General features: G+C 41.9%; 1 protein-coding gene across 4 annotated transcripts in view; it reads right to left on the minus strand.

Moving 5' to 3' along the window:
- Nucleotides 1–15,963: 15,963 nt before the first annotated feature.
- The window catches only part of med24 (mediator complex subunit 24), a 74,843-nt gene continuing 66,026 nt past the window's right edge, over nucleotides 15,964–24,780 (minus strand). For all 4 annotated transcript variants that reach the window (XM_063036944.1, XM_063036946.1, XM_063036943.1 and 1 more), the window contains 4 exons: nucleotides 23,986–24,066; nucleotides 20,554–20,702; nucleotides 17,844–17,962; nucleotides 15,964–16,294 (listed from right to left, as the gene is read on the minus strand). In XM_063036944.1, the coding sequence (XP_062893014.1) occupies nucleotides 17,846–17,962; nucleotides 20,554–20,702; nucleotides 23,986–24,066 (347 nt within the window). In that variant the 3' untranslated portion in view covers nucleotides 15,964–16,294; nucleotides 17,844–17,845. The remainder of the gene's footprint in view (nucleotides 16,295–17,843; nucleotides 17,963–20,553; nucleotides 20,703–23,985; nucleotides 24,067–24,780) is intronic.

The following is a 24,780-nucleotide window of genomic DNA, read 5'->3' on the forward strand; positions in this document are numbered from 1 at the left end:
TTCTCACAGAGTGTGGGTGCATGGAATGCACTGCCAGTGATGGTGGTAGAGATGGATACAACAGGGTCTTTTAAGAGGCTTTTAGATAGATACACGGAGCTTAGAAAAATAGAGGGCTATGCAGTAGGGAAATTTGAGGCAGTTTCTTGAGTAGGTTACATGGTCGGCACAACATTGTGGGCCGAAGGGCCAGTAATGTGCTGCAGATTTCTGTGTAAGAGGCACAGTCCAGTCCATCACGGGAAAAGCCCTCACCACCATTGAACACATCTACGTGGAACACTGTTGCAGGAAAGCAGCATCCATCATCAAGGACCCCCACCATCCAGGTCATGCCCTCTTCTTGCTGCTGCCATCAGGAAGGAGATACAGGAGCCTTAGGACTCACACCACCAGGTTCAGGAAGAGTTATTACCCCTCAACCATCAGGCTCTTGAACTCAGGGGATAACTTCACTCAACTTCTTTTGCCCCATCACCGAAATGTTCCCACAACCTAGAGACTCACTTTCAAGGGCTTTTTTCATCTCCTGTTCTTGATATTTATTGCTTATTTATTTATTTGTTTGATTGTACCAAAGTAACATGTCTGAACGACTGGCATCCTGTCGCACTCACCTCAATAATAAGCAAATGCTTTGAGAGGCTGGTCAAAGCTTCCATCTGCAACTTGCTGCCACCCACACTGGACCCCCTACAATTCACTTACCGACATAACCAATCGACAGATGGCACAATAGCCACAACTCTACACACCGTCCTTACACGTCTGGAGAAAAAGGATACTTATGTGTGAATGCTGTTCTTGGACTACAGTTCAGCATTCAACACCATAATTCCCTCCAGGCTCGACAAGAAGCTCAGAGGCCTCGGCCTTCACCCTGCCTTGTGCAGCTGGATCCTGGACTTCCTGTCAGATTACCGGCAGGTGGTAAGAGTGGGCTCCCTCACCTCTACCCCTCCGACTCTCAATACAGGAGCCCCTCAGGGCTGTGTACTGAGTCCTCTCCTTTACTCCCTGTATACCCATGACTGAATCGCTACCCACAGCTCCAATCTGCTAATAAAATTTGCTGATGATACTACACTGATTGGCCTAATCTCAAATAATAATGAGGCAGCATACAGAGAAAGAAGTCATCACCCTGACACAGTGGTGTCAAGAAAACAACCTCTCCCTCAATGTCACAAAAACAAAGGAGCTGGTTGTAGATTACCGGAGGAATGGAGACGGGCTGACCCCTATTGACATCAATGGATCTGGGGTTGAGAGGGTGAACAGTTTTATGTTCCTTGGCATACACATCACCGAGGACCTCATGTGGACTGTACATACCAGCTGTGTGGTGAAAAAGGCACAACAGCACCTCTTTCACCTCAGATGGTTGAAGAAGTTTGGTATGGGCCCCCATATCCTAAGACCTTTCTATAGGGGCACAATTGAGAGCATCCTGACTGGCTGCATCTCTGCCTGGTATGGAAACTGTACTTCCCTCAATTGCAGGACTCTGCAGAGAGTGGTGCGGACAGCCCAGTGCATCTGTAGTTGTGAACTTCCCACTATTCAGGACACTTACAAAGACAGGTGTGTAAAAAGGGCCCGAAGGATCATTGGGGACCCAAGTCACCCCAACCACAAACTGTTCCAGCCGCTACCGTCCAGGAAACGGTACCACAGCATGAAAGCCAGGACCAACAGGCTCCGGGACAGCTTCTTCCACCAGGACATCAGACTGATTAACTCACACTGATACAACTTTATTTCTATGTTATATTGTTGTACATACTATTTATTAAAAATTACTATAAATTGTACATTGCACATTTAGACAGAGACATAACGTAAAGATTTTTACTCCACATGTATATGAAGGATGTAATAAAGTCAATTCAATTCAATTCAATTTTCTTTTGTATTTGCACAGTTTGCTGTCTTTTGCACATTGGTTGTTTGTCCATTCTGTCAGGTACGATCTTTTATTGATTCAATTGTGTTTCTTGGACTTACAGAGTATGCCCACAAGAAAACAAATATCAGGGTTGTATATGGTACTTTGGTAATAAATTTACTTTGACTCTGCTCCGCCATTCCATCATGGCTGATTTATTATCCCTCTCAACCCCATTCTCCTGCCTTCTCCCTGTAACCTTTGATGCCCTGACAAATCAAGAACCTATCAACCCTGACTTTAAATATACCCAATGACCTGGTCTTCAACAGCCATCTGGGGCAATCAATTCCACAGATTCACCATCCTCTGGCTCAAGAAATTCCTCCTCATCTCTGTTCTAAAGGGACATCCTTCTATTCTGAGGCCAAGTGTCTTTTAAATCTTGTTATTGTACCTGCTTGAGAGCAAGAAGGAGATTTGGTCCATGATTGAGATGAATAAAAATAATGAACAGTACACCTACAATGAATAAACAGAAGCCTGAAAGTCAATAAAACTCCAGATGCTGGAAATCTAACATGAAAATAGAAAATATTGGACACATTAAGCAGGTCAGGTAGCATCCGAACTGATTGTCAATATCCAGGAACAGAAAAGACTACAGAAAGTGGTGCATACAGCCCAGTCCATCAGAGGTAAAGCCCTCCCCACCACCGAGTACACTTACATAGAGCATTGCCATGAGAAAGCAAAGCCTTAGGAGAGAGAAGCAGAGTTTATGTTTCAGATTGAAGAAGAATCGGAACTGGAAAGGAGACAAAAGAAGTTTGCTAGCTGCAGTGAGGGTGGAGGGTGTGGGCGGGGGTAAAACCAGGATAACCATGGGAATAAACTATAAACAGGGTTACCTAGTCAGTGAGCGTATGGGAACAGTCAGAGGGCAGGAACAGAGAAAAGAATAGAGATAAAGGAATGTTTGAGCTGTGAAATGCAGAGCTGGAAGACATGCGTAGCGTGTCTTCCAATTCGAAAGGAAAAAAATACAGTTGGATGATTTATGACTTAACCTTGCTGAGTACAATATGAGCAACCAAATTACATGATCTGCATGATGAAATACTCACAGTTACGAAATAAATTCTGCAATGCTGACTCGCAGTATAGTAATATGATAAAAACTAGCTGAGATATCAAACGTAACAATGCAGAACGTTGAAAGGACTCTGTGGAGGGAAAAAAAAAGCAGGCTCTCATGTTGTCTCGAGTGCTGATTGACAGATGCAGTGACACACAGACTCCCAGCTTGACCAAGTTCTTCCAGCATGATAACAACTTATTTGATCATACTTCCACATTTCAGATTATTCCCACACTTCATTCAGTGGGCATCCTGCATCCAAAACCAAAGAACTAATGAGGGAAATTCCAAAAATGGAGAGAGAGGAAGAGGGAAATACTCTCTCAGAGTGCAAGCTCACTGTGATCAAAGTTGAAGTTCAAAGCAAATTTAATATCAAAGTATGTATATGTTACCACAAACTGCCTTGAGATTCAATACCTTCACAGGAAAAAAAGAATACAATAGAATTTACAAAAAAATGACTGACAAACAAGCAATGTGCAAAAGAAAGTAAACCGTGCAAATAAACAAAAATAATACCGAGAACATGAGTAGTCCTTGAAAGTGAGTCTGTATGTTGCAGCATAAAAACTGTTGTTGAACTTGGTGGAGTGCGGTCCAAGGCTTCTGTCCGACGATGTAGCAAGAAGGGAGATTAGCCTGAGTGGTGGGACTCTTTGATGATCGATGCTGCTTTCTTGTGGCAGTGCTTCATATAAATGTATTCAATGCTGGGGAGAGTTTTGCCTGTGACTGGGCTGCACCCATCACTTTTTGCTGTCTTTTCCATTCCTGGGCACTGGTGTTTGATACTCTACACTGTGCATTTATAGAAGTTTATCAAAGTTTTTTGTGACATGCTGAATCTATGGAATCTCTAAAGAAGTGGAGGCACTGTTAAGCTGCCTCCTTGATGACGCTTATGTGCTGGAAGACACTAGCAGTATTGTGGAAGTTCCAGGTGTCAGGGGTCATGAAATGTGTGAAATTACCACTATTAGCAAGAAGATTATTGGGACACTGAAAGGTCTGAAGGTAGATAAGTCACCTGGACCAGATAGTGTACACCCCAGGGTTCTGAAAGAGATGGCTGAAGAGATTGTGGAGGCATTGGTGATGATTATTCAAAATTCACTACTTTCTGGAATGGTTCAGAAGACTGGAAAATTGCAACTATCACTCCACTCTTCAAGAAGGGAGAGAGGCAGAAGAAAGGAAGCTATAAGCCAGTTAGTCTGACCTCAGTGGTTGGGAAGATGTTGGAGTTGATTATTAAGGATGAGGTCTCAGGGTTCTTGGAGGCACATGATAAGATAGGCCGTAGTCAGCATGGTTTCATCAAGGGAAAATCTTCCGTGACAAATCTGTTGGAATTCTTTGAAGAAATAACAAGCAGGATAGACAAAGGAGAATGGGTTGTTGCTGTGAATTTGGATTTTCAGAAGGTCTTTGACAAGGTACCACACATAAGGCTGCTTAACAAGTTATGAGCCCATTGTATTACAGGAAAGATTCCAGCATAGATAAAGCAGTGGCTGATTGGCAGGAGGCAAAGAGTGGGAATAAAGGGAGCCTTTTCTGGTTGGCATCCGGTGACTAGTGGTGTTCCACGGGGGTCTGTGTTGGGACTGATTCTTTTTATGTTATATGTCAATGAATTGTATGATGGAATTGATGGCTTTGTTACAAAGATTGCAGACAATACAAAGACAGGTGGAGCAGCAGGTAGTTTTGAGAAAGTAGAGACTACAGAAGGACTTAGACAGATTAGAAGAATGGGCAAAGAAATGGCAGGGGGAATATAGTGTCAGGAAGTATATGGTCATACACTTTGGTAGAAGAAATGAAATGGTTGGCTATTTTCTAAATGGAGAGAAAACACAAAGAACTGAGGCACAAAGGGACTTGGGAGTACTTGTGAAGGATTCTCTAAAAGTTAATTTTCAGGTTGAGTCTGTGGTGAGGAAGGCAATTGCAACGTTAGCATTCATTTCAAGTGGACTAGAATATAAAAGCAAGGATGTAATGTTGAGACTTTATAAACACTGGTGAGGGCTCACTTGGAAAATTGTGAGCAGTTTTGGGCCCCTTACCTTAGAAAGGATGCATTGAAACTGGAGAGGGCTCAAAGGAGGTTCACAAAAATGCTTCCAGGTTTGAATGGCTTGTCATATGAAGAGTGTTAGATGGCTCTAGGCCTGTATTCACTATAATTCAGAAGAATGAGGGGTGATCTCATTGAAACCTATCAAATGGTGAAAGGCCATAGGATGTTTCCTATGGTGGGAGAGTCTAAGACCTGAGGACTCAGCCTCAGAATAGAGGGGTGTCCTTTTAGAATGAAGATGAGGAGGAATTTCTTTAACCAGAGAGTGGTGAATCTGTGGAATTCTTTACCACAGGCAGATGTGGAGGCCAAATCTTTATGTATATTTAAGGCAGAGGTTGATAGATTCTTGATTGGTCAGAGCATGAAGGGATATGGGGAGAAGGCAGGAGATTGGTGCCGTGACAAAAAATGGATCAACTAGGATGAAATGGTAGAGCAGCCTTGATGGGCCAAATGGCCTAATTCTGCTCTTATGCCTTATGGTCTTATTGGCTTATGGACTGATGGAAAATAATGCTGGAGAGGTAGTAATAGGGGAACAAAGAAATAGCAGATGAACTTAATAAACATTTTGCGTCAGTCTTCACTGTGGAAGACACTAGCAGAATCCCAGAATATTGAATGCTGGGGGCAGAAGTGAGTGTTGTTGCTATTACTGTGGAGAAGATGCTTGGTAACCTGAAAAATCTGAGGTAGATAAGTCACCCGGACCTAATGGACTACACCCCAGGGTTCTGAAGGAGGTAGCTAAAGAGATTCTGGAGGTATCAGGAAAGATCTTTCAAGAATCATTGATTCTGGAATGATTCTGAAGGACTGGAAATTTCCAAATGCCACTCTTTAAGGAAGGAGGGAGGCAGAAGACAGGAAATTATAGACTAGTTAGCCTGACCTCAGTGGTTGAAAAGATGTTGGTCTATTATTAAAGATGAGGTTTCAGGGTATTTGGAGGCACATGACAAAATAGACCAAAGGTTGCATGGTTTCCCTGAGGGAAGACCTTACCTGACAAATCTGTTGGAATCCTTTGGGAAGTAACAGTCAGAATAGACAAAGGAGAGTCAATAGATCTTGTTTATTTGGATATTCAGAAAGCATTTGACAAAGTGCCACACATGAGGCTGCAAAACAAGATAAACCCACGGTATTGCAGGATAGATACTAGCATGGATAGAAGATTGGCTGCCTGGCAGAAGGCAAAGAGTGGGAATGAAGGGAGCCTTTTCTGGTTGGCTGCCGGTGACTAGTGGTGTTCCACACGGGTCAGTGCTGGGACCATTTTTTCCATGTTATATGTCAATGATTTGGATGAAGGAATTGATGACTTTGTGGCCAAGTTTGCAGACGATACAAAGATAGGTGGAAGGGCAGGCATTGTTGAGGAACCAGGGTGTCTGCAGAAGGACTTAGACAGATTAGGAGAATAGGCAAAGAAGTAGCAGATGAAATATAGTGTAAAATGCCTGGTCAAGCACTTTGGTAGAAGGATTAAAGGCATGGACTATTTTCTAAATGGGGAGAAAATACATAAATCAGAGTTGCAATGGGACTTAAGAGTCCCCATTCAGGACTCCCTAAAGGTTAGCTTGCAGGTTCAGTAGGTGGTAAGGAAGGCAAATGCAATGTTAGCATTGATTTTGAGAGGACTAGAATACAAAAGCAGGAATGTAATGCTGAACAAGCAACAAACATCAAACATCAAAGTTGCTGGTAATGCTGAGGTTTAATAAGGCTTTGGTCAGATTGCACTTGGAGTATTGTGAGCAGCTTTGGGCTCCTTATCTAAGAAAAGATGTGCTGGCATTGGAGAGGGCCCAGAGAAGGTTGAAGAAAATGATTCCGGGAATGAAAGGGTTAACACATGAGGAGTGTTTGATGGCCCTGGGTCTGTGCTCGCTGGAGTTTAGAAGAATGAGGAAGGATCTCATTGAAACCTATTGAATATTGAGGCCTAGGTAGACAGGATGTGGAGAGAATGTTTCCTATAGTGGGGGAGTCTCAGACCAGAGGGCACAGCCTCTGAATAGTGAGACATCCATTTAAAACAGAGATGAGGAAAAATTTCTTTAGCCAAAGTGCAGTCTGACCAATCCCTTCTGAAGCCTCAGCATTACATCTTTAATGCATCATTAGTCTTTTCCAATTGATGATCATTTCTGAGAACTGCATCCTCTTCTGATGCACGATCTTGACCAGCCCTATCCCTCTATAGGTGTTGCTTGACCTGCTGAGTTCATCCAGTTAAAAAAAATTATATATACTCTCTCTTGTTAGGTAGAATCCCGACACTCAGACTAATGAGCTGTTTAGAACCACAGCAAAGAGATGATGTGGAAACTTATGAGATAGTACCACGAAAGGCGGTTTGGGTGAACAGTGGAGAAAAAAAAAACCACTACATAAGTAAACCACTGGCTTCCAGTCCACATTTTCTATTGTAAAGTGCAATATGCAAGAAGTGCAAATTTTAACTGTCACTATACTTAGTTGGTGTCCTAGTGCACAATTCTGTTTTATACCTGGAATGCACAAAGCATTCTGTGATTTGAGTCGTTATCTCTGAACAGCTATCATTAGAGTTCCGGCTTTCAAAAAGCATCAAGGTTCACAGCTAGCAATACTTACAGTATTGCCTATGTTAAGAATATTTAGAGTGATAATGAGTTCAACTCAAAAACTTGGCATATGCTCTGACTTCTGGTGAAAATCTGGCCGAGTTGTGCCACATCGCCTTTGCGTTGAGCTAGCAACATGGCCTCGTAAAAATAAGAAAGCCTGCTAAAAAAAACGCTGTCACGACAGCGTCCCAATGACCCCACTCGGAGTTAAGGGCTTTCTTCTTCTGTACACCTGCTCGTTAATGAAAATATCGCATCAGCAACTCAATGTATAAAAACATGCGGACATGGTCAAGAGGTTCAGCTATTCCTCAAACCAAACATCCGAATGGGCAATAAATGTGATCTAAGCGACTTTGACTGTGGAATGATTGTTGGTGCCAGACAGGGTGGTTTGAGTATCTCAGAAACTGCTGATCTCCTGGGAAATTCACGCACAACAGTCTCTAGAGTTTACAGAGAATACAGTGAAAAACAAAACCATCCAGTGAGTGTCAGTTCTGTGGGCAAAAACAGCCACAGAGAGGTGAGCAAGAGGTCAGGGGAGAATGAGCAGACTGGTTCAAGCTGACAGGAAGATGACAGAAACTCAAAGAGCCATGTGCTACAACAGTGGTGTGCAGATGAACATCTCTGATCACAAAACACATAAAAACTTCAAGTGATGGGCAACAACAGTAGAAGATGATGAACATACACTCAGCGGCCACTTTATTAGATACAGGAGCTTGACCCGAGTATGAAATGTAGCATGTGTACAAATTTCCAAATATAATTTTTCTTTTTAAATGACCAACAGCTCAAACCCATGTCAAGCAAATTATTTCAATGTTACAGCCTCCAGTTACTTTGAGGTTACAGGTATTACCTGCTCTTTGATGACCACTCCTCAGGACTCCTGTGGAATCTGCAAGTTCACGGTGACCTAAGCTTTGCTCCTCTAATTCAATGTGATTGTAGCCTGTCTGTCTGTCCATCTGTCTGTCTGCATCTCTCTTCCTCTCTCTATCTCTCTGTCTCCTGTCTCTCTCTCTCTCTCTCTCTCCCCGCTTATCTCTCTCTCGCTCTCTGTCTCTCTCCATCTCACTTCTCTATTTTTAACTTGCTCTCTCTCTCTATCGTTCCATCCTGACTCTCTCACTGTCTCTATAGCAGTCTCTTTCTGTCTCACTCTCTCTCTTTCCAACCTGCTCTCTCTCTTCCTCTGTATCTCCCTCCCTCTGTCTACCTCTCTCTACTCCTGTCTCTCTCTCTCCTCCTGTTTCTCTCCCTCTCTCCTTCTCTGTCTATCTCGCTCCCCTCTGTCTATATCTCTCTCTCCCTTTCTCTCTCTCTCTCACTCTGTCTGTCTGTCACCTCTATCTCTCTCTCTATCTCCCTCCATCTCAAACTCTCTCTATGCCTGTCATCCCTTTCTATCTCTAGCTCTCGCTCTTTCTCTGTCCATCTATATCTCTGTCTCTGTGTCCACCTCTGTCTCTCTCTCCCCGTCTATCTCACTGTCTCTCTCCATCTCACTTCTCTATTTCTAACGTGCTCTCTCTCTCTATATCTGTCTCTCTCTCTCCATCTCTGTCTCCCTCCATCTCTTTGTCTCTATCTCTCTATCTCTCTCTCTTGTTAACAAAGGAGACAAGATTTTCTTTTGTTTTAACAACTTTACTATATATATCATTTTCATTGGTTTAGGTGAATTACTTTAACTCTAGTTGTTAGGCCTAATAAATATCTTAAGGTACCCTATACCCTCATTTAGTGCCTTCAGAGTACTACAAAATATAAAATATATATATCAACTCAAATGTCTTTTAGGATATGGGAATTAATTCCATCAGTTGAATGTCCATTAGGATATGGGGATTAGTTCTAACCCTTGATGTTGATACAGTTCATAAGGTACCAAATGCATTCACTAAGTGCTTTCAACAGCACAAGAGCTGGAGCTCCCTTCTTAGTGGGACAGTCAGCTAGCTGTTTCCTTTGTAGTTGACCATAGCAAGTCATGAATTTTCTGTGCTTCGACAAGTTCCTTAATGCCGCTTATCTCTAGATGAAGCCTCTTCTCTGTAACTGACTTGTTGGATTTGATGGTGCCAACTAGAGAATAGTTGCCCATGAACTGAGGTATTTGTCGACTGTTCTTCTTTGGGTACCACGGAAAAGCTCAGAATAGAGTGTGGCCAGATAAACAGCACTGTCAATACCTTCAGACATTGCAAGGGTTTCTTCTGCCAGCATGCAACATACAACACTTCGGATTCTTTTTGATTGCCAATAGAGAGATGAAACTCTTCCCTCTTCTCCCATCAGAACAATAAAATGACCCCTTGAGTATGTCCATCAGGAAGATTTCCAAGAGAGGCATCACTGAAGACAACGAGCCTCAGTGAGCCATCTTTTCCAAGCTGTTGAAACTTCAGGACTACTTTTTCAGATTGAATTCTGTGCACTCTCGTTTGCCTCATGTAAAGCTTGTACTGTGGCATTTTTGTGCTGGACGCCATGTTGCAGGCATCAAACATGATGTCAGGTCTGCTCAGCCTTGCCACTCATACAATCTGACCTATCTTTGACCTGAGCTGCTCAGCTTCAGCTTCACTGAGTGGTGCATTCCGTTGAGTGGCATGTGAGATTCCATGTGGATTGTCTGAAGATTCCTGATGTAGCTCTCTTGGTGCAGTTGTACTGTTCCATCAACAGCAAGGATGTCTACTCCTACTTTAGAATGGAAAAATAGTCTAATCTGGAGTCATGTTCTTTGTGACAATTAGTACTTCCTTCTCACATTGGTTCTCAGTCATATCTTTATCTGGAATGTTCATACAGTAATGTTCAGAGCTGGTGAGCTCAAGAGACACTGGCTGTTGAAACACTGTTGCTTCGTCATTCTCCATAACCAGTACTGCCCTTGCTTTCTTTCAGGAAGTTTTACTCAAGAGTAATGAGTTCACTGGTACCACTTCTGTTTCGATGTAACATTTTGTCTGCACCTAGTTTTGTGGGAATTTTCACTTTTTTGGTAGGATGTACAATCTTTCCATCTCCAGATTTGGATGCTTTGTTACTAGGTGTATCTGTGTTCACCAGTTTATACTCTTCATTCCGGTTTAGTTCACTTACATAGCTTTCAAGCCATTTTTCTCTACATACTGTGCATGTGCATGCTGTATCAATAACAGTATCAATAAGAGATTCTATCATCAAAATCTCTGCATCAGTGATTCCTTTGCAAACAGTGTGATATGGCTCTCTTCTAAATCTTCAGATTTGTTATTTTCTTCAATGAGCTTAACTTGTTCTGTTCTGTGCAGACAGTTTTTTTTTGTCCAGTGATAAGTACTCTAACAATTAGCACTTTTCAATCTCCTGCTGTACTTGTCTAGTGGATTTGTGCCAGGTATTGTTGCCCTCGTCTGGTCACCCTGAGAACTACACTTGCTACTTTCTCATTTCCGCTTAGCGAAGTACATCGCTTCCTGACTCAAATTAATTCTGGCTGTTGTCTTGGCAGCATTTTCTCCAGAAATGCTCTTCAGTGCCGATTTCATACATGCAAGTGTAAGTTCTGTACATGTAATTAACGCTAGCAGTATCCAACAATTTTGAAAGCTAATACTGTATCAGGAAGGTCCATTTGTATTTACATGTGTGACTGTACTTTTGTTCAAAATCAATGAAATAACCAGCCGCATTTATAGAAATGTCAAAGTCTGAATAGGCCTCATAAATCTAATCCTTTTCTTCCTTCATCAAAATGGAGTCAAGTGCATTTATTAGCACAGTCATACCATCATCTTTGTTCAAGTCTTCCACTGAAATTTTCATCCCAGTCTCTCTTCGCTATGCCCTAAAGTGACAGTACATCTGCAAACATTCGCCCCCTTTAAAATGGCACACTAAATCATCACTGGTGCAGCCAATTGGTTTTAGAAGTCACATAATTAGTTAAATGGAGATCTGTTTTTGGAGAGCTATGTGCAGTCAAGGTGTTGCAATTGATTGTAGTAAAAATACACCTGTATCTGGAAGTTAGTATCCTGGCAACAACTACACCATGAAGACAAAGGGACACTCTGAGAAAAGGTTATTGAGAAGCACAAGAACCATAGAACACTACAGCACAGAAAACAGGCCATTCAGCCCTTCTAGTCTGTGCCAAAACTTTATTCCACTAGTCCCATTGACCTGCGCCCAGCCCATAACCCTCCAGACCTCTCCCATCCATGTAGCTATCCAATCTATTCTTAAAACTTAAGAGTAAGCCCGCATTTACCACGTCAGATGGAGCTCATTCCACACTCACACCACTCTCTGAGTGAAGAAGTTCCCCTTAATGTTCCCCCTAAACCGTTCCCCTTTCACCCTAAAGCCATGTCCTCTCGTATTTATCTCTCCTAACCTAAGTGGAAAGAGCCTACTTGCATTTACTCTGTCTATACCCCTCATAATTTTGCAAACATCTATCAAATCTCCCCTCATTCTTCTATGCTCCAAGGAATAAAGTCCTAACCTGTTCAATCTTTCCCTGTAACTCAACTTGAAGACCCGGCAACATCCTAGTAAATCTTCTCTGCACTCTTTCAACCTTACTGATATCCTTCCTATAGTTAGGTGACCAGAACTGCACACAATACTCCAAATTTGGTCTCACCAATGTCTTATACAACCTCCCCATAACATCCCAACTCCAATACTCAATACTTTGATTTATGAATGCCAGGATGCCAAAAGCCTTCTTTACAACCCTGTCCACCTGTGACACCACTTTCAGGGAATTATGTATCTGAACTCCCAGATCCCTTTGTTCCTCCGCACTCCTCAGTGCCCTACTATTTACTGTGTATGTCCTACTTTGATTTGTCCTTCCAAAATGCAACACCTCACACTTGTCTGCATTAAATTCCATCCGCTATTTTCTGGCCCATTTTTCCGGTTGGTCCAGATCACTCTGCAAGCTTTGAAGGCCTTCCTCGCTGTTCACAACGCCTCCAATCTTAGTGTCATCAGCAAACTTGCTGATCCAATTTACCACATTATTATTTAGATCATTGATATAGACAACAAACAACAATGGTCCCAGCACAGATCCCTGAGGCACACCACTAGTCACAGGCCTCCAGTCTGAGAAGCAATCATCCATTACCACTCTGTCTTCTCCCACACAGCCAATTTCAAATCCAGTTTACCTAGTGGATACCTAGTGTTTGAACCTTCTGAACTAACCTCCCATGTGGGACCTTGTCAAAGGCCTTACTAAAGCCCATGTAGACAACATCCACAGCCTTTCCTTCGTCTACTTTCTTGGTAACCTCCTCGAAAAACTCGTTAGAACAGATTGTGAGGGGAGGAGGATAAAGATCAAGCGAGGACTGCATGTACAGACAGAAATCAAAGGTTTGTACGTGATAGAAATATTCTCAGGTGCATCTATTTCAATACAAGGAGTATTGTAGGCAAGGGAGATGAGCTTAGGGCGTGAATTGGCACGTGGGATTACGACATTATTGCTATTAGTGAGACTTGGTTGCAGGAGGGGCAGGACTGGCAGCTTAATGTTAACATAGAATAGTACAGCACAGTACAGGCCCTTCGGCCCACAATGTTGTGCCAACCGGTATAGTGAGAGGGACAGAGGGAGAAAAAGGAGAGAGAAAAAGAATGTGTGTATCACTATACCCCTCTGGGTTTTTCCCCCCCTCCCCCTTTTCTTTCTCCCTGGGCCTCCTGTCCCATGATCCTCTCATATCCCTTTTGCCAATCACCTGTCCAGCTCTTGGCTCCAACCCTGCCCCTCCTGTCTTCTCTTATCATTTCAAATCTCTTAGTAGCTCTTTTTTCAGTTAGTCCTGACGAAGGGTCTCGGCCCGAAACGTCGACTGTACCTCTTCCTAGAGATGCTGCCTGGCCTGCTGCATTCACCAACAATTTTTATGTGTGTTGCTGAATTTCCAGCATCTGCAGATTTCCTCGTGTTTGCATTAACACATGAGGTTGCTTTGGCAGATAAAGTGAAGGTAAACCCGAAGGGTTTCTACAAGTATATTAAGAATAAAAGGATAATAAGGGACATAATTGGTCCCCTAGAAGATCAGAGTGGTCATCTATGTGTGGAGCCTTATGAGGTGGGGGAGATCTTAAACAGTTTCTTTGCATCAGTATTTACTCAGGAAACTGGCATAGTGTATATTGAAGGAAGGGAAACAAGCAGTAGTGTCATGGAACATACAGAGATTAAAGAGGAGGAGGTGCTTGCTGCCTTACAGCGAATAAAGGTAGATAAATCCCCCGGGCCAGATGTGATATTTCCTTGGACCTTGAGACAGACTAGTGCAAAAATTGCAGGGCCCTGGCAGAAATATTTAAAATGTCCTTAGCCACAGGTGGGGTGCCGGAGGATTGGAGGGTAGCTCATGTTGTTCCGTTGTTTAAAAAAGGCTTCAAAAATAAGCCAGGAAACTACAGGCAGGGAGTCTGACGTTGGTGGTGGGTAAGTTGCTGGAAGGGATTCTGAGGAAGAGGATCCACTAACATTTGGAGATATAGGGTCTGTTTTTGGGACTTGCAGCATGGCTTTTGTGCATGGAAACTCATGTCCAACAAGTCTCTTTCAGACCTTCAAGGAGGTAACCAAGAGTGTAGACGAGGGTAGGACAGTGGATGTTAATTAACTATATGGACTTTAGCAAGGCCTTTGACAAGGTCTCTCATGGCAGACTAGTCTGCAAGGTTGAATTGCATGGAATTAAGGGGGAATATAATGGATTGGATTCATAATTGGTTCACTGGTAGGAAGGATGGGGTGATGGTCAAGGGAGATGGGGTGATGCCACAAGGATTGATACTAGGGCCTTTGTTATTTAAAATTTTGTTATTTATAATTTACATAGATAATTTGGATGTGAATACACAAGACATGGTTAGTAAGTTTGCAGACAATAAAAGCAGCTTCAAAGGTAAATACGGTGGCGAAGGCATGCTGGCCTTCATCAATCAGGGTATTGGGAAGTTATAATGCAATAAGGGCACTGGTGAGGCCACACTTGGCATATTGTGTACAGTTCGGTCACCCTATTGTAGGAAAGATGTTATTAAACTAGAAAGGGTACAATAAAAATTACCAGGATGTTGCCTGGACTTGGGGGGAGGGCTAAATTACAAGGGCAGATTGCATAGACTAGGATTTTATTCTCTGGAATATAGGATATTGAGGGATGACCTGACAGAAATATACAAGATCATGAGGGGCATGGACAAGGTACAAGTGGTGGCATCCGTTAGTCTCGCAAGACCACAGATCTGCGCCTGGAAAGTTCCAGGGCGCAGGCCTGGGCAAGGTTTTATGGAAGATCGGCAGTTACCCATGCTGCAAGTCTCCCCTCTCCACGACATCGACAAGGGAAGGGCAAGGGCCGATACAGCTTGGCACCAGTGTCATCGCAGGAGTTGCCAGAACAAGGTTGAAGGCAACGTCGGACTGCCTTAGGAACTCCAGCTCCGGATTTGTCCTCAGGGTTTACTCCCGAAGCCTTTCCCATGAGTAAGTATGGCCACAAGGCAGCGGAGGTTTGAAACCAGAGTTTTCCCTCTCTTAGATGGACTGCCTTCCCAGGCTGACGAGATCCATCCACCCGAAGCACTGGTTTTAAGGCGCCAGGACCCATCTTCGCCCCTTCTCCTGTCAGTAGAAACAGTTCTGCCAGGCTTAGAGGCTAAGCCACATGAGAAGGCCAGGAGTTGGGCTTAGTTGCCAGAGGCTATTTGAGGCGCATGCCATGAGGAGCACCTTTAGGTAGTGGGAGCTTGTCCCCACTACCACTCCTCGGCTTGACAACCTTGAAACCAAGGTACAAGTACATAGCCCTTTTCCCCATGGAGGGGGGTGTTATAAAACAAGATCAGAGACAAGAGATTTAAAGGGGGCATCAGGAGCAGTTCCTTCACACAAAGGATGGTGCATATTTGAAATGAGCTGCCAGAAATAGAGGTTGATTAGATTAGATTAGATTAGATTCAACTTTATTGTCATTGTGCCGAGTACAGAGGGACGGATATCAAAGGGTAATGGGCCAAACACAGGCAGATGGGATCAGTTCTTTGGGCAACACTGTTGGCATGGACCATCTGGACCAAAAGGCCTGTTTGGTAGCTCTGTATAAAATTATGACAATCACCCAGGACAGACATTGCAGTATAGAGGAATGGCAACAATGAAAAGATATTAAAGTAACTGGACACAACAATTTATTTTTTTTCTCTCATTTTAAATGAATTTACATGATTTACTTTAGTAAAAAAAATTTAAAAATGACTTTAATACATGATTAGCATTTCTGAATATCAGAGTCATTTAGAAATATTCATAGCTTTTGACGAGTTTAGCTGCAGGCTAAGCCAGGAGGCATGGCTTAGCCAATTGCCAGAATTCTTTTTCCAACTGTTTCTTGTATGGAGCTTGGTCCAACGAAGCCCATGGAGTGCCTCATCTGGGTAACTGAGCCCTTTGTTCCAAGCCCTGGCCACCAAGGATATGGATATCTTCGTCCAACAGATTCAAGCTGCAGGATATGATTAAATAAGTGCATGTTTAGCAGAAAGAACAGTAGTGAGAGTGGCCATTTGTCACTGACCAGAATATCTAGGTCGTCCATAAACCTAGAATTTATAATGAGCTCCACAAACCTCAACATTTTTACATCTGTCATCACAGATAAGTTGTAAGCAAATGACTAATCAAACTCTAGCAGGGAATCTGTGGTTACCTGATCTGACCAGACAGTAAAATTGTTCCTAAATATGCAATTCAATGAAAAAATTGACCTTGAATTTTTGCCACAGTTGCTCTCAAACTTTCTTTTCTGCTCTGCTGTGTTAATTTCTTAGTTTAAAAGTATGCGGTAGTAACAAGGGCATGAATTTAAATAGATAGTCACTAATCATAAAGTAAGGATCACAGAACTAGAGAACTAATATATTACCCATGGATAGCTGATTGGTTGAAGGACAGAAAGCAACATAAGAATAAATGTTATTTTTAGATTCACAGTTTTACTTGTGGGATCAGTCCTGGTATCTTCAGTTCATCACAGCTTATATTAATGACTCAGATGAAAATGCATCAAAGTTAACATTGATATCTATGTCCGTTGATAGCCATCTGTTTACTTACGGCCCACAAGGGAAACTGAGGACGCAAAATGTCTGCAAAAAGATGATAGATTAAGCAAATGGCAAGATAGCATATGAAGTGTGAGGTTTCTCTTTGGTTACAGGAATAGCAATTGCGAGAAGATAATAGATGATGGTGTGTTGGGTCATAAGATACAGGAACAAAATATGCAAATACACATTTAGGAAAGCAAATGATAATCTGGCCTTTACTGTGGAAACACTGAATTGCAAAAGTAAGGAAGATATTGAAATTTTACCAGACTTTGGTCATGGAAACTTGCCATTCAGCCCATCAAGTTCATGTCTACCACTAATCAACCATTTACACTAAACCAGCATTAATCCTATTATTAATTCTCTACACGTCCTCTTTAATGCTACCAGATTCTACCTACTAATTTATATTGCCAAAGAACCAACCTGCATGCCTTGGGGATGTAGGAGGAAACCTACAAGTCACAGGGAGATTGTGTCAACATAGCATTTGATGTCAGGTTGAACCTATGTCTGGGGCTGAGAGGCATAACTCTTACTAGCAGCAACACCATGACACCTCACAAATGGAGTACTGTGTGTAGCTTTAGTTTTGCAGCAGAGATCGACAAGATTTATTGGCTCTTTATCCTTTAGCTCTCTAGTTTTAGACATTCCACACCAAAATGGAGAGTGTTGTGAATGGTTAGTGTTTAAGTGCTTCTGATACTGAGATTGATTGGCTTCTCAATAGTGAGAGAATTGAAGGAAATGTTAATCAGGTGACAAAGATCAGCCTTAATCTTACTACAAGTAGAATAGGCTCACTAGTCTCTATACCTACATCTGCTTCTATTTAAGTTCTTACACAAATACAAGTCCACAGCATTACATGCATGCAACAGGATTTATCAACACACGATTACTCTATACCAAACTAGGCCTGGAGACTCAACAACTAACCTTTAAAGTGCAGCGATCGCCTTTGCAGCAACCCTGCGTCCCAGAGGGAGACCCAGATCAGTTATCGCTAGCACAGTCTTTGGTTTGGATAGAGCAGGCAATTTCATGAGCTCAGAAACCTGTTTTAGAAAAAAATATGCACAGTGCAATCAAACACAAAGAGCATCTGAATTGTAAGTGATACTGAGATGCAACGACTCATTCTGAAATTTGCATTAGATTTTACTTAAGAAGCCTTAACTGGCTACATGACTTAAGTTCTTTTGTTTACAAAGATCAACTAAATACAGTTATATATTGTAGTTTCACACATCAAAGTTGCTGGTGAACACAGCAGGCCAGGCAGCATCTCTAGGAAGAGCTGCAGTCGACGTTTCAGGCCGAGACCCTTCGTCAGGACTAACTGAAGGAAGAGTGAGTAAGGGATTTGAAAGTTGGAGGGGGAGGGGGAGATCCAAAATGATAGGAGAAGACAGGAGGGGGAGGGATGGAGCCAAGAGCTGGACAGGTGATTGGCAAAAGGGATATGAGAGGATCATGGGACAGGAGGCACATAGAGAAGGAAAAGGTGGGGTGGGGGACCCAGAGGATGGGCAAGGGGTATAGTCAGAGGGACAGAGGGAGAAAAAGGAGAGAGAGAGAGAGAGAGAGAGAGAGAGAGAGAAAGAGAAAGAATGTGTGTCTATAAATAAATAACGGATGGGGTACGAGGGGGAGGTGGGGCATTAGCGGAAGTTAGAGAAGTTAATGTTCATGCCATTAGGTTGGAGGCTTGTATTATATTGTAGCTTCATTTTTTTTGAAAATCTAGCCCTGTTTGCAATTTCTAGACAAGAAATTATATTCCAAAAAACATTCATTACTTAATGGTACAATATAATTAAATATAATATTGCATGTCACATTCATATTTAAACAGAAGTCATCTAGTTTTGCAATATTATACTAAAAACAAGTATGGGGTAACTTAAAAACAACAAATTCACAATCATATTGCACCTTTTACAATAAAACACTCAAAGCTTTATCATTTTTATTTTACAGCCAATTAGGCAAGTTTGAATTTGTTAGCCAGTAGGTACACAAGTATAAATAAACACAATTACAAATAATCATTTTTTGGGTATTAGTTGAGCAATAGTTGTTGACACTGGAGAACCGATCTGATTCTCTTTGGATCATTTATGTAACTATCCAAGAGGACAGGCATGGTCTGGGTTTAAACCTCTGATGAAAAAAAGCATGTTCAGCAGTATATTTTTCATCCACTAAAGTGCCAAACAGGATTGTGCAGTTAGTTCTGAACCATTAATCAATAATCTGAAATGTTAACCCTCTCTAACTCTGTATACTTAAGACTGAAAAGAGTCCCCTTGTGAAGAACAGGATATAGTCGGGGCACCCACAACATAGCAAAACTTTGCCTTCAGTAGAGAATAGGGCAAAATAGAGCAATACTACAAACAGCTGTATTATTGACCCTTCAAATTAGTTATCTATTCAAAGCTATCTTAGAACCATTTTCAATAAAGGAGAGACAAGGCATTAAATTAGCAAGAAGGTGATACTTTCCCATGAGGGTTCCAGGAAAATTTTCACAATTACACAATTAGTTCACAAACATTTTGTTCCTTTGGAAATTCAAGCTTATATTTCTTTCTTGTTCTATAATGAGGACATATGGCATGTAGTGTGAATAGAATGTAACAATCATCAGCAAACACTTCGTTCTGAATTAATATTGAAAGGATAGTCTGAATAATGATCCCTTAAACAAAGCTAACGTGAGGACCACAGCTGTTTAACCATTTTCACAAGATAGCATATGACTGAACCTGATTCAGCACCATAGAGTGAGTTTCACAAAAATAAAAGGACTAGTTTCAGTCCTTCCCGGTGAGGCAACACTTCACTTGTGAATCTGCTGGGGTTGTCTATCCAGTGCTCTTGATGGAGTCTCCTCTACGTTGGTGAGACCCATTGTAAATTGGGGGATCACTTTGGTAAGCAACTCCGCACCATCCACTGCAAGCAGGATTTCCCAGTGGCTAAACATTTTAATTCCGATTCCCATTCCCTTTCCGACATGTCAATCCATGGCCCCTTCTTGTACCAAGATGAGGCCACCCTCAGGGAGGAGGGCCAACACCTTATATTCTTGTTAGGTACCCTCCAACCTGATGGCATGAATATCAATTTCTCCTTCCGGTGAACAAAATCCACCCCCCCCCCATTCCCCATCCTGACCTTTTACTACTACTCACCTGCCTATTACTTTCCCCTGGGTTCCCTCTTCCTTCCCTTTCTCCTATTGTCCACTCTCCTCTCCTGTCAGATTCTTTCTTCTCCAGCCCTTAATTAACCTTTTCCACCCACCTGGCTTCACCCATCACCTTCTTCCTTTCCCCTCTCCCAATTTTTTAATTCAGGCATCTCCCCCCATCTTCTCAGTCCTGAAGAAGGGTTCTGGTCATAAATGTCGACTGTTGGACACTTTTCCATAGATGCTGCCTGACCTTCTGAGCTCCTCCAGCATTTTGTGTGTTGCTTTGGATTTCCAGCATTTATAGATTTTGTGTTTGTGATTTGTTAGTTATACATGCCTGTTTTATAGCATTCAAAGCTAAACATTGAGCACGCAGAAAGATCTACAAATAATTTATGCACTCATTTATATCTGGATATCAACCAATCTGAAGAATTGACTTACCATGGTAAAAGGCATGAACTGGAGAATGCTACCACGGCTTCCTTGGTCCAAGCATTCTACGCATTCTTCCATAAACCACTGGACAAACTGGGTGTGTGGACCAGCCACCTTTGAGCTCAGGATTGAGGAAATCAAGAGGAACAAGTTTGCTGAAAAGGAAGTTGAGAAAGTTAGTGCTCCACGCCTCCACCTTGTCTTGGCCAGCTTTTAATGAATATTCAGCAGCGTCAGTGGAGGAACATTTCACATTTTGTTGAATCTGAAAGACTCTCCACTATAACACCACCTTAACATGCTTTAGATTTCTATCAGCTGAATAAAATAGAAATGGATGTACATCTGGCTCTTTATCCTTAGCTCACAGGTGTTACACATTCCCGCCAACATAGCATGCCCACGATGTTCAGCAGAACCACAAAACAAGTCCTCTTTTCACCCACCCCTTCATACACACAGACAGGCCTCCAACCCCAGGACTCCGGGTCTCCAGGCCTTGTCCCCAGGCTCTCAGATATCAGGCCTTCAACTTCAGACTTCGCCACAGGACTTGCCGATCATGGTTTTGACCTTCAAGCCTCGACTTCCAGACTTGCACAGACCTCTGAGCCTGGTGACTCCTCCAGGTCTCTACCATTAGTCTTTGACCCTCAGGGCTTCTACCTTCGGACTTGCTGTGCTCTGAACATTGATTTCTGGCTTTGCCAGACTTCACTGATGTCGGCGTATTGACTCCAGGACTTGCCAATCATGGGTTTGACCTTCGACTTCCATACTTGTATGGACCTTGTTTGAGCTTTGGGCCTTGACTTCTGGACTTGCATGACCCCGGTAACCTGGGGGTGGGGGTACCCACTTTTATGACTTTGTACCCAGGACTTGCCACCCATACTGACCTACAATCTGGGACTATGACTCACTAACAAGGGGATCACTGGTCTCCTCAGTGCCTCCAGGATTGCTGACATTCAACTGCGGAATACCTGCCCAGTCTCTTCATTTCATAGCCCTGATCTCTAACTCCCCATCATCCCCATCCCTAAACCCTAACGGATTCCCTATCTCCCAGTGCTTCCCCCAAAACTATCCCTATGAGTAGTTAAAAAAAAACAACCAAGTTTGAGCCACAACATTGGTGGAAATCATAGCTTGGCGCCATCTTGACTGGAAAGGTCCTGACCTTGGGCGTTGCTTGTAGAGTTTGTACATTCTCCCTGTGACCACATCCCTAACACTTTGGGTTAACTGGAAATTAGCTACTGTAAGTTATCCAAATCAGTGTAAGTGGCAAAATAATCACATAGGAATTGATTGGCATACAAGACAGAATAAGTTATAGGGCTATAATAAGGTGGAAATAGAACAGATAGGATTAAACACAAGAGATTCTGCAGATACTGGAAATGCAGAGTAACACACACAAAATGTTGGAGGAACTTAGCAAGTCAGGCAGCATCTATGCAGGAGAATAAACAGTCGATGTTTTGGGTCCAGACTTTTATCAGGACTGAAAAGGGGGAAGAAGCCAGAAGAAGGTGGTGGAGGGGAGGGGAAAGAGTACAATCTGGCAGGTGATGGGGGAAGGTGGGTGAGTAGGGGATTAATCTTTCCTGCAACCAGCTTGGACTGAATGAGTAGCCTATATTCATTTTGTGTTACAATAAGTAAATTTAGAAACAGTAAGAAAAGCCTTCTTACAGCACAAGCTCACATAAGGTCATGCCAGTATGGCTGGGGAGATGGGGCTTATGAAATGTTCACAGCAGAAAAGCAGTGAGGACTGCAAATATTAAATGTAACTAGCAGCATTCAGTGAGAGGCAAATGTGAGTTGCAGTCAAGCCAAGCATGACTGATCTACTTGCAACCAAATAGAAATAATGTTCAATTGTTATTTTTCAATGTTACTTGAGTACGTCCCAAACACAATGTGCTGCAATTTTTAAAACTTTGACTCGTACTAGAAGTCATTTAATATGCTTCAAATGCTCTTAAAACTGTATGTCTATTGATCTGGCTCTTCGTGTACAAGATGATCACTGACTCCCAAGAGGATGTGTATTCAAAATGTGCTTCACTGAGCTCAGATTTCACCAAATATCAAAATGGAGTGAATAGCAATTAACAGCATGGGAACTTCTCTCCTAATTATTAAGAGATGGCAGGACCATTATAAAAAGATCGCATAGACAACCTCCATAAGCCAATCTATACTTTCTGTACCAGTGAATCCTAAATATTCTGTGGTGTTATCTGGAAAAAGAGCATTGATTTTCAAGTGCTCTGACAAACTTCTCCTTATCGAAGTGAAATAAAACTAGCAACCATTTAAACATGAGAAAGTCTGCAGATGCTGGAAATCCAAAGCAATGTACACAAAATGCTGAAGGAACTTAGCAAGCCAGTTAGCATCTATGGAAATGAACAAAGAGTCGATGTTTCATAAGCACAAAAAATCTGCAGATGCTGGGATCAAAGCAACACTCACAATACGTTGGAGGAACTCAGCAGGTCGGGCAGCATCAGTGGAGATGTTGACTCATCGTTTCCACTGATGCTGCCCGACCTGCTGAGTTCCTCCACCGTATTGTGAGTGTTGAGTCGATGTTTCAGTCAAGACGCTTCTTCTGGACTATTTATCTTATTGTTCTGCATGGCACCTTACACAATGGTTTCAACTTTTACCAAAGGGAATAATTATAAATGCAATTAGTCAGCTATACAATGCTTTGGAATTTCTAGAGGGCTTTGTGGTCAATTTCTTTCCTCAAAAAGTTCAAAATATATATTAAAAAATCCCTTTTTAATTCTATGGACTTCCAATCTGCAGAAATTTGTTCCAATGATTTTTTTGTCAAATAATATTGTGATATCAGTTTAGCAATAAGTACCACCACAATCTCTTTCTGTTTTATTTTATGTAAAAACCTTTATTTTATATATCCATCTAACTGCGTAATGAAGCAAAGCAGTTTCCCCTTTGGTGTCCCTGTCAGTTGCAAGCTCCCACTGAATAAATATGATACTCAACAATGACCTCTCAAACATTGCTTAACTTCTTCCTTTTGTCAGTTTTTGTCCTATTGTTGATTACATAACTCATCAGAAAGATCACTTCAGTATCAAATTTAAATAATGATTTCCGAGAAACTCCATTTGAAATAAAGAATCAGCTTACCAGTATATCACAATTTCAATATTCTTTGTAATGAAATAGCAAAAAATAGGTATCCGTAATTCGGCAGAATATCTGGATACTGGGTAAAGTAATATGAAGACAAATTTAAAATCTAGATTCCAAAGAAGGAACCAAGACAGCATCTTTTGGACTATTTGAATATCCCAATGTGATTTAATCAGAATTAAATACAACCCTGCATCTAAGCGTATAAACAACACACACCTGAATGCGTTTGAGTGAACATTGATAACTTACCCAATACTCTTTTCAAGGGATCTCTCATGTTTATGTTATGAAGCTGAGAGGCCGAAAGTGAGCTGCTCATTGAACGGTCACCTGAAGATTATATGTTAAAATAATTATAAAATACACATAAGTAATGTGAGAGAAACAGAAAAATATAACAAATGGCTGGAGCCCTGATAGCTAACTAAACCATAAAAGGGAAGATTAAAAAAGGAAAACTGAATTGTCATCATATTTCAACATATTCATGGAAGAGTGAGAAAGAAATAAAGCTCAAATTCTTTGGAACTGAGTCATCCATAAGTTGATATGCCTGATGATGGAAGTTAAATTAACCGAGGGGCAGAAATTGTGATTAACATTCAAGCTTGGCAGACAGCTATTTATTTCATTTTTATTTGGATATACACCGCCCAGCAAACCACTTATTTAACACTAGCCTAATCAAAGGACAATTTACAACGACCGATTAACCACCTAACCAGTACGTCTTTGGACTGTGGGAGGAAACCCGGTCACACAGGGAAAATGCACAAACTCCTTACCGACAGTGTTGGAACTGAGTTCCAAACTTGGAAAACCAGAGCTGTAATAGCATCGTGCTTATGGCTATACTTCCAGGAAGTATAAATGAACAACCAGTCCAACCTATCAATGAGAACTGGAGGGAAAGGTTGGACAATAAGGAGATATACATCTCCTTTGTACTCAATATAAAGTCTCTCCATTTAGAAAATTTAGAAAATAGTCACCCCCTGCATTTTTTCTACCAAAGTGCATGACCATACACTTTCTGACACTGTA

The sequence above is a fragment of the Mobula hypostoma genome, chromosome X1 (genome assembly GCF_963921235.1).
Source record: "Mobula hypostoma chromosome X1, sMobHyp1.1, whole genome shotgun sequence".
NCBI classification, from domain to species: Eukaryota; Metazoa; Chordata; class Chondrichthyes; order Myliobatiformes; family Myliobatidae; genus Mobula; species Mobula hypostoma.